Below are 15,434 nucleotides of genomic sequence, written 5' to 3' on the forward strand. Positions count from 1 at the left end.
TTTTAACATTACAATTTAGAGGAAGCCCACTCACACTGACTATTACCTGGATTCCGACTCTTGCCATCCCAAGGGCCAGAAACGAGCTGTGATATACAACATTCTAAAAGGAGCACATGATTTACCATCAATGATTGAAGGCAAGAGAGAGGTGAAACATCTTCAAAGCATCCCGAAGACCAATGGCTACCCTGACAGTACGTTACAAAAAAGGGAAGCGATGTTGGCAGCCCCAACAAACAGAGCTGTATCATAGCAACGACTAAAAGGTTTCGCACAGTCAGGAATATGAGTGGGAGAGGAAACAACTTGGGTAAGATTTTGAGAGATTGAGAAATTATAGGTTTCGATACCAGGAGTGTCAGTATTACGAAAGTGTACCAGCCATTCCTTGTGGTGAACATTGAAGTCACCAAATACCACGATGTGTGCAGAAGGGTGGAGTAAAATAGTTCTGTCCATGCTATCTGAGATCGCATTGAGCATGGCACAAGAAGCGAAGAGGAAGGCGAGTGATACAGAAAGAAGAGATATGTTGTTGAATACAGAAGAGCAAGGCGGAAACACTTAAACTCGTGAGAGCCACTTTAAAGATAATTTTCCTGAGCTAAAGGTGGAGAGTCCTTAACATAGAAAACAAGACCATGAAAAGGAGGATGATCAAGTCTGTGAAAAATGTAACCAGGTAACTTGAAAGAAATGGAGGATATGCCACTGTCCAACCGACACTCAGATAGAGCCAGTAGGCCAGGTGAGTGAAGCTGAACAAAAGATTGCACAGAAGAAAAGTTGGAGCGAAAGCCCCTACATTAGAGCAATGAATATTAAAAGGATTTGAGTGTCGATGTGCACGGGCTAGTAGATTGGCACGTGCAGGTAGAGATATGTTATTCTTAGATTGTAGAACTATATTCATAGTAACAAAAAATACATAAAACATTGAAAAGTAGAACACAAGCCGAACAAGAAAGTAGAAGATGAAGAAGAAAAACAACAAAGTTGCCCAAACAAATTCACAAGCCAGTCCAAGACACTCAATAAGATCCCACTAACTTAGTTGAACACATTGTCGTAACAATGCCACATGTGAACACCTTCTGCCTTGTTTTTGCAGAAGCAAGGTTCATGTTCAAATCCATTCCCAAATGTGAACTTATCCACAACGTCCTGATGTTTGTGCTTCCTGTAATATGATACGCATTTTGTGTACAAAATCCCTCGATAAATAAAAACCTTTCCGTATTCAAGTTTAATTTGGGAAACCAAACAAATTGAATTGGTATTATTTGTTCTCACATTGTACAGACATCACATAATCTTTACACAAACAATGTACTACGTGTACTGCATAAAATAAAAAATCAGTGTGAAAATGTCTCGTCTGGTTCTACCACTAAGTGAGAATACCGTAAACTAGGCACTAAATAATTATCTTTAAAGAACAATGCACTCACTGGAAAACAGAAATATATCAAGAGTTCCATGCAGCCTGCAGTTCGGGAGAATTATTTGTTAATTACAACCAAATCAAAACAACTGTAACTCGAACGGCACACCGGTAGAGCGCATACCTCCGCCACGCTGATTAGTTTACTTTTTGCATCCCACTGGGCACTAACAAGCTCAATCTGGATCCGGATCTTAACAAAACCTAATCCGCTTGTTCTTGTCACCTACCCAACTCATCCACCGAGTTTTGCCATAACTCGTCCACAGCTTTTTGAAATATCACTTTTGAAATATTTTGAAAATATGAAATATTTTCTTTGAAAATAACATATTTTCAGCTTTTTGAAATATGAAGTATTTTGAAAATATTTTGTTTCTGAAATATGAAATATTATATATATATATATATATATATTTATATATATATATCATTTTTGGCCTATCTCTCAATGGTGAAGAATCACTTAAAACATTAAAAAAATGATCATATCCGGATCCAGATTCAGATCTTCACAAAAATCGAATCAACTCGTTCTTGTCACACAGCCAACCTGTCCACTAAATTTCGTCCTTATCTGTGTACAACCTTTTGAGATATCCTGCTTACAGACAAAGAAACAGACATGGACAGACAGATGTGAAAACATAACCTCTGTCCACCTTCAGTGGAAGAGGTAAATGTAACATCTTCCTCTCCCTCTTCCAATAAATCCTAATTTCTGCCATACACTCACATTCATACAATGAACACATAATTGCAATGTGAACTGTAATGGTGACCAAGAACCTATGTTCCACACCAGCACTTGCTGCAAAGGTCCTGACCAACATGTGGTGCCTGAAACACATCCACACTGTTTTGGCATTTATGACACATTTAATGAGGCTTCTGAGTTGTAGTCCAGAAATAAAGTATTAAACTTAAAATGCTAAATTCAGATTAGCTGCAGTCCATGAAAGATACAGAACCACCCAATGCTAAAAGCAGTGTCTGCTACTTCACTTCTTATCACACTTTCAATTTGTCGACTGAGTTTTAGAATGAAAAAGGATAGTGTCAATCTCTGCAGTACATAAGCATTCAAAAAGTGCAGAACCACTTGTATGTCAACCAATTTTGTGTAATGAGATCCAACTCAAACTCCATCATCATCAGATGTCCATTTGATTGAGTCTGTGCTTTCTGCTGTGTAATGATGTATATTTGTTGCTACAGGCTTTAGAAGCCTTTGCAGCAATGCCGGCACCCCCACCATTGGGAAAGGAAGCAATCCAAAGACGTTTCTTGCCTACTGGCCATCATCTCTGTTGAGAGATGACTTTTTTTCTAGAAAAATAAAAGATAATTAAAAAACATTACAACAAAGCTGAATAATGTACTTCAGCCCCAAGACCAAAGTACATATAAAAACAATGCTTGTCAAAAAAAGACACATATGCACCATGGGTCAAATTCCAGTCATACAAAACATACTTTCTAGTTCCCAGGGGCCAAAATGCAAACATTTGCCGTTTGGGGACCACAGGGTGTCATCGGCATGGAACAGATTCACCCTGCCTCCTAACCCAAAGAGTTGAGCTGGAAATCCATTCCATGAGGGATTATATCCAAATGGCACCTCTTAACTGGAACGGTGACCGTGAACCCATTTGCCACACCAGTGCTTGCTGCAAATATGCTGACAAACAGGGAACATCTGCCAAGCATCCACCATATATAGTGATCCATTACACAGTTAACGAGGTTTCTAAATTGTAGCCAGGTAGAGAGATATTGTAATTGAAATGCAAGTTATGGCTTTGTTACAGTCAGTGAAAGATAGAAATTCCTCCTGCAAATGCATTGTTAGAGGAAACCACCCTTCCCCAAACCTCATTACTTCTTGAGGTTTTATACCTGTACTTGGACACAAATATAATGGATCAGGGATGTCTTCTTTATTAACAACTAGCAAAGGTACCTGGTGTTGCCTCACCTCGCCCCCTTACTCTGAACTGCAACCCTTTCCCCTCTCCCTCTTCCCACCTCCTTCCACCCCACCCCACCCCCTTTCCAGACTTCCACCACACTCCTTCGCCTCCCTCCTCCCACCCCACTCCACCCTGTCTCCTCACTCCTCCTCCCACCCCCTCCCTCTGGAATCCCACCCCATCCCTTCTCACCCCTCCTCACACCTCCTCCTACAACATCCTCACTCCCTCCCTCCTCCTATCCCACCCTTCCCCTTCCTCCTGACTCCCACACCATCCCTTCCACTCCCTCCAGATTCCCACCCTCCCCCCTCTACCTCTCTCCTCCCACCATACCCCTTTCCCTCCCTCCAGACTCCCACTCCACCACACTCCATCCGGACTCCCACCCCACCCTCTCCCTCCGGACTCCCACCCCTTCCCCATGACAGTTGGTGGCTCATGTGTTCACAAGTTATGAATTGTGAGAAAATGACTGTTCAAAACCCCTCGTAAGGGGTTTGTGGTAAAAATGTGATCCGATAAAGTTTTGTGGCAATTAACCTTGGGAGTTCAGAGAATTAGCATCACAAACAAGCAAACGTCTCACTCACTTTGGTGCAAAAAATCACACAAAATGATGAAACAGTTCAAACCCAAGCAAGACAGCTGAGAGCGAGTATACGTACCTCTCAGCCATCCTGCTGGGTGTGGGGATTCATTGCTTTGTAGCCACTGAAAACATTTTTCAATTCTCTCTTGGAACTCGCAGTCCACTTGTCCCATTGCTTTACTCATTCTAATCCTCTAATTTATTTTGCCTTCCCAACTCGAGGGATGTCCCCACAGAGAACAGAGAGCGTTTGCCACACGCACTGTTCATGCCTCGCACAGGAGCCTTCGCCTGCTTAATTATTTTCGTTGCACTTAATGAAGTTACACTTTGGGTAAAACAGTAGAAAAACAGAACAGGAGAAAAAGTTAAGTTTAATGCTTTGGCAATTTCACATTTTCTTTTGTAAATATGGAGGAGGGTGCACAGCAGCGTATCTATCTATAATTCCAGCAATCTGTGTGTGTGTGTGTGTGTGTGAGTGTGTGTGTGAGTGTGTGTGTGTCTGTGTGTGTGTCTGTGTGTGTGTCTGTGTGTGTGTCTGTGTGTGTGTCTGTGTGTGTGTCTGTGTGTGTCTGTGTGTGTGTCTGTGTGTGTGCCTGTGTGTGTGTCTGTGTGTGTCTGTGTGTGTGTATGTGTGTATCTGTGTGTCTGTGTGTATCTGTGTGTGTGCCTGTGTGTGTGTCTGTGTGTGCCTGTGTGAGTGCGTGTGTGTGTGTGTGTGTGTGTGTGTGTGTGTGTGTGTGTGTGTGTGTGTGTGTGTGTGTGTGTGTGTGTGTGTGTGTGTGTGTGTGTGTGTGACCGCTGTTTCTCGACAACCGCTGGTCCGATCTAATTGAAACTTCCCAGATATATTGCTGGGGACCTGAGGATGTGCCTTTTCAAGGTTTAATATTAATCGGACAAGTGCCTTCCAAGTTATGGCCATTTATTTACCAAACCAATGACAAGACACGTTGTTGTGTGGGCGTGGCCGATGGGGGAAGGGAAGCTCAGCCGTGGTCCCCATTACGGGTTACAACGTACGGGCTTCCGGAGAGTGATGACTTTGTGTATTCTAATAATTTCTCGATTTCTTATGTGCATTTATAGATAAACACAATGCCCCAAGTGATGATCATTTTCATATTAGACGGTGCATAGATTTCAGTAACATCAGAGTGAGCTGGTATGCTCCAAACCAGGAAGTAATTTTTTTTTTCTCTCTCTTCTCTTCTCTTTTTGTTTTTCCTTGCGACGACATTGCGAAAAGGCAAAATACGTTGGCGCTAATTGAATAATTGGCCATTAAAACTAAATTGCGAATAATCGTAACTGCGATATGCGAACTTCTGGGCCACGCACGTACGGGCACACGAGAGCGAAGAAACGGCCTGTGTGGTTGTTATTTCTTGCTCGCGGTTTGAATATTTATTTATTTATTTATTTATTCTTACGGGCACGTACTAGTAAGATAAATGCTTAGTTATACAAATCGCAAATTTCTTTAAATTTTCAGATCTCACTCCAGATTTTGACACATTAGTCCATGAGATCTGATCCTCAAATCTGAAATCGTATTTTGATGATATACTTTAATTAGATTATATACACGAGAGCAGATCATGTTTTCAAGGCAAGGCATTTTTAGTAGGCCAAATCAAAATGGCGGCTAGGACCCCTGCGAGGTGAAGTTGGGCGAACTAAGGATAAGCCTTTCATGAAGGCGAGCCATTACTTATCTTCAAAAGGCATGTTTGAATTTACTCAAACACCCAGTTTTCATTCATGCATTCCTTTGAAGTTCCCTTAGTGTACATGCAAAGTTTGGGGCTTCATGCTTTTGAAGTTATGGAGGAGACACACAGACTGACTGACTCACACACTAACATTTATTATTATAGATAATAAAAGACGTGGGAAGCAGGAGAGTGGGAGGAGATAATTACATGGCTCAGGTCTTGCACTGTGTACTTCATGTTACACATTAAAAGGCCCATATTGTAAATGCTGCATAAAAAAAAATCACATAAACTATAAGTTTAATAATCTTCGAATCCAATTTTCCATTTATTATGACCTGAGATGGCGCAAATACTTAAGCACCTTATTCACAATCACCAATAGACCACCGCTCAACCTAATGATGAGAGCTGTACTCTACTCTTCACAGAGTGTTGATGCTGCAGCAGGTTCTTGGCAAGGGTCATGCGAGCTGGCTTGCCAATGCCTGCCAGGCAGTCAGTCAGTGCAGGAATTAGTTGTTTTTTTAGGGTCCTGACGATAGCTCGCCGACTCTTCATAAAGGACACCGTGGGATCTTTAATGTCCACCAACTAATACTAGCATATGGGACACCCGGATGAACATTCATCTGCTCGGAACGGCACACACATCGATGCATCGCCCTACATGCGAAACACCAGGATGACAGTTTATAGCTGGGCTGAAATTCGACTCAAGACAAGGCAGTTGAGAGGTGAGTGTGCATATCTCTAGGCAATCCGACCAGCCCACCTCTGCGTAATATTCTCCCTAAACGATTTGGACACAATGTAAACATGTATGATAATCACTCTTACATACTTTGGAAAACTCTGCAGTATAAAATTCACAAAAGTGCACAACTATTTATATAAATAAATCCAACAACACTGTGATCCAAATGATTCTCCACCTTTATCGGATGTGCATTTGATTGAGTCTGAGCGTTTTGTGTTGAGTTATGATGCGCATTTCTGTTACTATTTTGAAAGCGAGTTGTGATCACATCTTCCAACCCAGATTTGGGGTGGTTAGTAATTTTTCAACACTTCGCTGAACATATGCACCACAGTTGCTGACATATCTTATTAATTCCTCTGTTCTAATCCTATTTGTCACGTTCTTCAAAAATAACTCAAAAAAGTCTGAGACACACAAAACTGGTATAACGAAGAGTATGACATAAATAAAAGGACATTTATACGTTTTCATACTAATTATATCTACTTGTACAAAACATTGATTTGTCTTGGACTTTCATGCATTTTTAGTTCATATAACCTTTTGAACGCAATTCATAAAACTACCGTCATTGCTCAGAGGCAAATAATACAGAGGCTGTTGTCTGAACATGGAAGGCCCTCAAAAGACATGTCTGATGAGAAATTAGATGTGGCAAATTCTATGTCCCTGCACGTAAGGCCCAGCAAAGCGAGACTGGAAGCACAAATATGAGATGGCCTCGACTCATCATCATCATATTGCTCGCTCTCTGATCTTAAACATAAAATGTGAACATGATTACTGGAGCTCATTCGCATCACATTGCAATCTGAGAGATAGGGAAACTGTCCATAATAGAATTGGATAAAATTAAACAAATCCCCACTTGCAGATTGAAATGGACTTACCTGGGTAGCAGTTCTTGGAGAGCAGTTTCCTCCTGTGAAAGGTAACAAAGGTGAGGAAAAAGAAAATTCAGTCACATGAAAAGAACATGCGTCTCATCAAGCTTCTGCTGTCTGCTAATGCCAAAAAAGAAAACTTATGCAAACAGGCTAAGTGTGTACACGCACCAAAACGTACATTCGGGTACAGTGGTAGATTGACCATGAGTGCACTCAAATGACATCCCAGAGGTTGTGGGTTCAAATTCAGCGGAAAGCAGCAGTGGTAAGGATTTATATTCCCACCTTCAGGAAACTGTGCTCGTCTCAGAAGGATAACCATGTCACTATCGTATTGGCAATAAAAACCCAGCAACCTTTACGAATGACCTTCAGGGAGTGGATAATCTGCCTGCCTTACGTCATCTGGTCTCCCTGTGATAGCAGTACACACATTGTTGTTCGCTCTTAATGGCCTCAGGTCAACTTTGGATGGGCATTACAATCTTCTTCTTCTTGTGTATGGCAGCTTAACTGCTGGGGTAGCTATCATTTCTTGGAGGCACGACTGTGTTGCTGATGCAGTGCCCCTCTATCAGTACACACTGGTACTCATTTCGCCGACCTCGGAAGGATGACAGGCTGAGTCAACCCCCTGGTGTATTAATTCAGTGGCCAACGGGACTTGAACTCAGGACCCGAGGATCCCAAACCGCCACCCGAGCCACTAAGTCAACACCAGGCGAGCATTAAAATATACTACTACTACTACTACTACTACTACTACTACTACTACTACTACTACTACTACTACTCTGATCTCTCACTGATGTACCATACTCTTGACAATGTTGGTGCTGCTGAAGCAGCTTCTTGAGTTAGGCTTAAACTTGATGGTTTGCCATTGCTTTGCTAAAAGTAGTTAGGGCAGAGGTTGTGGGTTCCAGAGGTTGTGAATTGTGCTGTGGGTTCCAGAGGTTCCAGAATTTGTTTAGAGTTTGGCCATGGTGCCAGCCATAGCTGGCCCACTCTTCGCGAAGGACACCGTGGGGTCTTTAACATCCACCGACTAATGTTATTCGATGGGACGCCCAGCTTAACGTCCATACAAGGAATGGCACACACATTGATGAATCACCTTGCCTGGGAAACACCAGGGTGACCGTTTATAGCTGGGTCGGGATTCAAAACCTAGGCTGAAACACAGCTTCAAGGTGAGTGTGTGTACCTCTCGGTAATCCAGCCAGCCCACAACTACTATTATGATTATCCCAATTATTCCTACCCTCTTGTGGGGAAACTTTTGGCCGAAGTCTTTCCTGAAACAACTGGCCAGACCTGGCAATCGACTGAAGCTGAGTTGAACAGGAATTTGTAATTTGTTTAGAGTACCAGAGATAGGATCTTTCATGTTCAGTGTGCCGGCAATCTGCCGGCATCACCTGCTCTTCATAAAAAGACAATAGGATATTTCACGTCCACCAAGTAATGATAGCAGATGAGACACCCAGTTCAATGTCCATCCGACGGATGATGCCCTTTGTGATGTAATACCCTCCTACCTGCAAAGCTCGAATCGGGCTGTTTTTTTTGTCAGAATGGGAATTAAATGCAGACGACAGATAGCTCAAAGGAATCAAACGCAGACTACTCCCTCTGTATTACACTGTCAGGACTAGCCTCCGCTTCTGCACACAACCTGTCCCATCAGATTCTTCCATTTCTGTCCTGAACCCACCAAATGTAAGGAAAGGGTTAAACACCTGTGGGTTTCACATTCACCATGTGTGCAGCAGTTTTGCTCAACACAGTTTCGGGATGCTTTAAATCTTAAATGCACATACCCATTATATGATGCATGTTTTAATATCGTGCTTTCATACGACTTATGTGTTTATAAGATGTCTATCAGCACTTTGAAACATCAGTGGAATCAATAAACTAACAACTGTATTCCAGAATTGATGAAATCAACAAAACGTTGATTGAGGTGTGATAACCGCTGAGGGAAGCCTGCTAGTTTAATCCATTGTTCTACCTATCCACCGATGCAGATTGACACTAGCTCTCACCAGGAAGAGCACTTCTTCATTGTAACCATTCCATAGTTATTCTGTTGAACCTTTACCAAATGGTTTGCACATGTAGGTTTGTCTTCCAGGTAAAGCAGTAAGGGTTGCTATCACAGTGCATAATTCTTAACAATTTACTACATCTGCCAGAGACTTGATGCCAGGATTTTTCTGCCGAGAATGTCTCTAAAGAAGAGATTTCACAGGTATTTGAACAAACAAATCCATTGTCATCAATACAATATGTAGCAGGTATCAGTAAGATCTGCAAGGTGATTTGTAAGTCTTGTAAAAACCCTCAGGTCTGATTTGGAATGTCAGGTCTGACAAATCCATTCATTTAATTATTAGACAAAGCCCAGGTAGCCAAAAATGCCAGACCGAATGTGGCGAACTGTTAATGCAGACGGCAATCGTGTTGAGCCAAAGTCAGTGCGGCATCATTGCGACCTGGAATTTGTAATTTGGTGCCAACAGTTCACCAATTATATCGGTGCCAACTATATCGGTAACGGTGCCAACAGTTCACCAACTATAATTCAATCCAACAGCATTCACAGGTACATCATCGGTTGGTAAATGAAGAAGACTGTTACTGTGGTTATAATTGCAAAGTAGATCATGGAGGAAGTGGAAAGCATTGACAATTGTCAATTCTAATTGCAATTAGAATACGGAAGTGTTAGCCATATGCATACTTCACTAAAAAAAAATTTTTTTCAAATCTCATCATGAAGACAGGAACAGGAAGTAACATTGACTCAGAGATATCACAAACAACTATGAGTCAAAAAAAACAACTTGGGATCAACTGTGACAAGCTAAAGTATTAGGTAAGTGTGATTGATGGAAATCAGAAGTAATCATGGCTCGCAAAAACTGGGAGTAACAACGAGCGACAAGGACAGAAGTAACGATGATCGATAAAATCAAGTCGCAATTTATCAACAGAAAAATACAGTAAATATGACTGATGAAAACCGGGAATAACTTTGGCCAGTGGAAAATGTTAGATTGAACGTGTAATGCTGCATACTTAGTCGGAAACCTTCCGAATTGTCCCATCAGGCTGAAAATTTACACACATGCATCAATGCTCATAGAAGACTCACTATATATATATATTTATATTTATATATATATATATATATATATATATATATATATATATATATATATATATATATATATATATATATATATATATATATATATATATATATATATCTCAAATAAGTTTTTAAGAAAATATCAATAAGAGGTGGGGAACATAATCACAAATACTGTGGGGGGGGGGGGTATAAATTCTGCAGAAATAATTCTTGATTCCAGCAAATAACAAGTTCCTTCATCCTACGTTTTTGTTGTTTCGACAAAAACAATGTGTTAAAGGCCCCAAGTGTGTAATTCTATCATACGCAATCTCCTGGCCATCCAGTTCCATCACACTCTTCACGTATACAAAGTGAGTCCGATTTCCCTCCGTAGAGAATTAAATGCATTTTATGCTGCACGTGCAGAGCATGTCGGTTGATGCAGAACCTGCAATCATCTAATTTATATACAAGCTTATCCACAAGCCTTCGGCACTGTTCAGCTTGTTATGGTTGTACCCGCCGACATTACTAACTCACCATCACGTTGTATGAGTAACGAGACTTCAGCACCTGGTGAGCATTCCTTCAGCAGTTCCACAACATGGCTGTGGCTGCGAGCACGCACTGGAACCCCATTCACCTCCAAGAGCAAATCGGCCTGACAGAGGCCACGGCATCGAGGTCCGTCGAGGATCTGCTTAACGCGTTGACCAGACAGTGTGTCCGTGATGGTGAAACCGAAGCCCAGGGTACCCTTGACGATGCGTATCGAGAGCACCTCGGGAATGCCAACCTCAGGGGGTGTTAGGCCCAGAGAGTCCCTGGGGCTCTCCTGGTAAGTCATAGAAGAACAATTAGCTAAAATGATCTAAAGGAAACTACTAAGTGCTCTGTAGAGTGGATATGTTGTCCACCAAACTGGGAATTTGTGGATAGTTGTGTGATTCGTGCTTCCATTGCATCCAATGTTTCAGAGGAAGTAAAAGCCCACCTGGGAACTCACACCGGATGTGGAAGCCTGTGACGTGTGGTTTCCTCCGTCCTTGTGCTCCATTCCTTCGCCAAGAAGTGCAACATCATGCATCCCTACGCTAATGCTCATCTCCTCTGCTTCACAAGGCAACGGGTACCCACGGCACATCTGTAAACGCACTGCCTGTCCGATAGGCACTGCCTGGAATACGCGCACCACTTCAGCATGCGTGTGTCCTAACACGCAAGTGCCATTCACCGCTACGATCACGTCGCCTGCACCGCACAACACAAGAATCCAACATAACGATTCATAATCCATTTGGAGTGAGTTTGATTATTCATTTTGTGTATAATAGTGACCATTGTTTTATGGATGATGACCAAATTTGGAATAAACTTAATTTTTCCCACAAAAATCTACCAGCTTTGAGAATATAAATAAATAATTATACATTATCAGGTGGTGTATTTTAAAAAACCAAAAGTAATAACAACAAAGATAGTCTCTCAAGAAAAGTAAAGTTCATCACAAAGGAGTAAAAAGAAGAATGATTCTCAACAAAGTAAGAAACTATTGTGTGCATTGGACAATTTGGTGGTGTCACCGGTCTTTGTCCTTGTATGATGTCGCATTGTCTTCATCCTCGTCTGTTTTGCAGCCATGAGTATATCCGTGCTATTAGTCCAGCCTTGATTGTTCAGAATATGCCTGGTGATGGCTTAATGGTTAGGGTGGTGTGCTTGGGATCCGAGGATCCTGAGTTCAAATCCCACTCGGCTGTTGAATTAACACCAAGTGGGGTTGACTCTGCCTGTCATCCTTCCGAGGTCAGCAAAATGAATGCCAGCATGCTGGTATACTGTGTTGGAGTGGCGACCTATCCAGGATTGTGCCCAAGAGCTAAGGAGACTGCTTAGGCAGCACCAACGCTCTTCACAGAGTATGGTCCGAATGGATGGATGGATTGTTCTGGCCCAATATGACCTCCTTGGCCATCAATCATTGAATGTTAAAACCTCACAAGGCTTCATCCTCTAAGTTATGATTGACTTGGAAAGCAAAATGTTATTGAATAGGCCACTGAAGATGAAAAGGATAAAATAAACAATGGGAAACATGAAGTAACCCAGGATTTTTACCTCTGCCACCAATGGTTCATCCATCCATCCATTCGGACCATACTCTGTATAGAGCGTTGTTGCTGCCTAAGCAGTCTCCTTGGATACTAGGCACAATCCTGGACGGGTCCCCACTCTGACACAGGATACCAGCAAGCTGGCACTCATTTTTCTGACCACAGAAGGATGACAGGCAGAGTCAACCCCACCTGGTATAAATTCAACAGCCGATGGTGATTTGCACTCAAGATCCTAGGATCCCAAGCCCACCACCCTAACCATTAAGCCAACACCAGGCATACCAATGGTGGACCAATGTTATATTTTGTTTCACCCCTGTTTGTTTGTTTATCTGTCGGAGAGCAGGATATCTCAAAAAACTGGATGGATTTGGATGAAACTTGGTGTACAGGTTGGGTGTGTGACAAGGACAAATTTATTCGATTTTTGCTGAGGATCCAGATCTGGATGCTGGAATTTCTGAAGTGATTCTTCACAAATGAAAGATTGGGCCAAAAACGATACACAGCATGATATTTCAAATCTTTGTGGATGGATTATGATAAAACTTGGTGGAGTTGGGTAGGTGACAAAAACAATCCGATTAGATTTTGGTTAAGATCCGGATGCAGATCCGTCATATCAGTGCGATAAAAAATATAAACTGTTCAGCCTGGTGGAGGTATGCGCTCTACCGAGTGACATTCTCGTCAGTGTTGGTTCTGTTTGAACCATTGGGTCTAGCACTTGACCGCAGCACCATACCGGTCTGAACAGTGCCAAGTGAAGCAGCAGGTCCATCAGGAACCAGGCTTTTGACCTGCAGGAATTCCTCAGGTTCATCACCACCGATGATAGTGAAACCAAAACCCCGAGCACTCTTCTGCACAGCTGTAGTTACCATGGTGCCTTGTAGCTCAGCTGGGTTTCGTGTAAAAAGGGCTTTCCCTGCAACAGCAAATGTCTACAATTGCAGTCTTATACATGCCTACAACGACTGTAATCCATGATCCAAACATTTAGGAGTACAATACTCAGATTAGGAGTACAAATCCAAACATTTTAGAGCAAAACGGTCAAAATACCAAGGAAAGTACAACACTCAGTTATGTCGATGTTCATGTCTTGTATGTGTATCATGTGTTTTCGTTCAAATTCCTTAAATTCCACATACCTTGTACATATTCCCTTATTCAGACACAAACAAATGAGTGGCATTTCTATTTAAACATGTCATATGACAATTGTACATGTGCCAGGGACCCAGTGTTAGCAAATTATAACATGCAGCAGCTGTGTACATTTAATAATAGATACAAGCTATCCTTGGCACACCCTGCTAGCATGTGGGATGACCCATTATTGTGAAGCTCGTACACTGGAATGTAGTCGTTACGTGGTACATACACATAATGTACAGCTATTGTTCGATACATGCATGACATGCCCGTGTGTTGTATATCAAATACCTGCACCTGTCCAGGTGTCTATGACTCAGCATGCACGTTGTACAGCTAGCACCAGAGGAGAGTTATTGTTATATATCATTTACCTGGCATGCTCTGTTATACAGTATATACCTTATGTATGCTATTGTTGTGCACAGTGTACCCAGTATGCTTGTTGATATATATATATATATATATATATATATATATATATATATATATATATATATATATATATATATATATATATATATATATATATATATATATATATATATATACGTATGCATAGTCTGTGCAATTTCTGTGATGAGTGTTCAGTTTGTTTGGTTGTTTTGGGGAATGTACCCGAAGATTGCGTTTGTTAAAGTCACATACCTGGTGGGTGTGCTAATCGTGGTGGTTTGCATCCAGTTGCTGTGGATGCTTCAATAAAAGGTGGTTGCTTCATGTGGTTGCTAGTGGAATAATCAAGAGCACACAAGGATGCAGTCATGGGTTCAGTTTGAGTAAGGTTACAAATGAGACGTGTAGGTGTGTTGGAGTAGTAGGTGAGAAAGAAGTTGGGTGTCCAATAATTCTGAGAAACACTACATACAAGATGGCACAGGCCCTCTTTGAGAGTGTAATCTTCAGCACAGCATGCAACCTTCCAGTCCCTACTCATTTTCTCTGCCCACCCAGCTGTTACAGAAGAGACACCACAAAGTAGTGAGATTTAGACTCACTCCACAAAGTAAACGCCGTAATCTGGTTCATTCACGCTCTCCCAGGAAACTGGAGGCTCTGTAAAGAACAGTACACAGCACAGAATACTGAACACAACAAAGAATGGGACAAAAGGTGCACAGTACAAGTTGTGGATGAGCTTGGTGCGAGATGCATAACATCGCAGGTTATCCCACCTTGCACCTTGACCTCCTCTGTGGAGTCACGTGAGGGCTTGGCAGGGCTGGGGATAGCTGTCTCCTGACTCGAAGGGCTGTGAATCCAATAGACATGATCATGAGAATCATCTAAAATGCAAGCCTTTACCCTTCTGAACATTTCCACCAAAAAAAGAAAAGAGTTACTCTGTAACACAAAATGAACAAATAAATGAAGCCTCTCGCTTCTCGAGCCCACTCCCAAAGGACAGCCAAGGCAGATATATTTACAGGTTGTCAAGGAGGACCGAGTGTCATCTTCTGCCAAATTGCACGATCCATCTTAGGCCCTTTGCATTGCTCGATCAGCGAATAGCACAAGGGCACTATCGTGGTGGTCCTGAAACCCTGAGTAAACAACGTGTATTTGTATGGATGTTGCATTTGCTCAACCTCTGAATCTCCTGTTGTGTAATTATTGTCTTTCATTGCTTT

General features: G+C 41.9%; 1 protein-coding gene across 14 annotated transcripts in view; it reads right to left on the reverse strand.

Moving 5' to 3' along the window:
* LOC147018441 (membrane-associated guanylate kinase, WW and PDZ domain-containing protein 1-like) overlaps window positions 1–15,434 on the reverse strand; it is a 324,904-nt gene that overhangs the window by 156,294 nt on the left and 153,176 nt on the right. For all 14 annotated transcript variants that reach the window (XM_085898077.1, XM_085898078.1, XM_085898075.1 and 11 more), the window contains 7 exons: window positions 14,979–15,055; window positions 14,802–14,859; window positions 14,452–14,531; window positions 13,391–13,573; window positions 11,523–11,779; window positions 11,069–11,363; window positions 7,387–7,418 (listed from right to left, as the gene is read on the reverse strand). In XM_085898077.1, the coding sequence (XP_085754203.1) occupies window positions 7,387–7,418; window positions 11,069–11,363; window positions 11,523–11,779; window positions 13,391–13,573; window positions 14,452–14,531; window positions 14,802–14,859; window positions 14,979–15,055 (982 nt within the window). The remainder of the gene's footprint in view (window positions 1–7,386; window positions 7,419–11,068; window positions 11,364–11,522; window positions 11,780–13,390; window positions 13,574–14,451; window positions 14,532–14,801; window positions 14,860–14,978; window positions 15,056–15,434) is intronic.

The sequence above is a fragment of the Eptatretus burgeri genome, chromosome 10 (genome assembly GCF_056783735.1).
Source record: "Eptatretus burgeri isolate ZD-2024b chromosome 10, Ebu_testis_v1, whole genome shotgun sequence".
Classification (NCBI taxonomy): domain Eukaryota; kingdom Metazoa; phylum Chordata; class Myxini; order Myxiniformes; family Myxinidae; genus Eptatretus; species Eptatretus burgeri.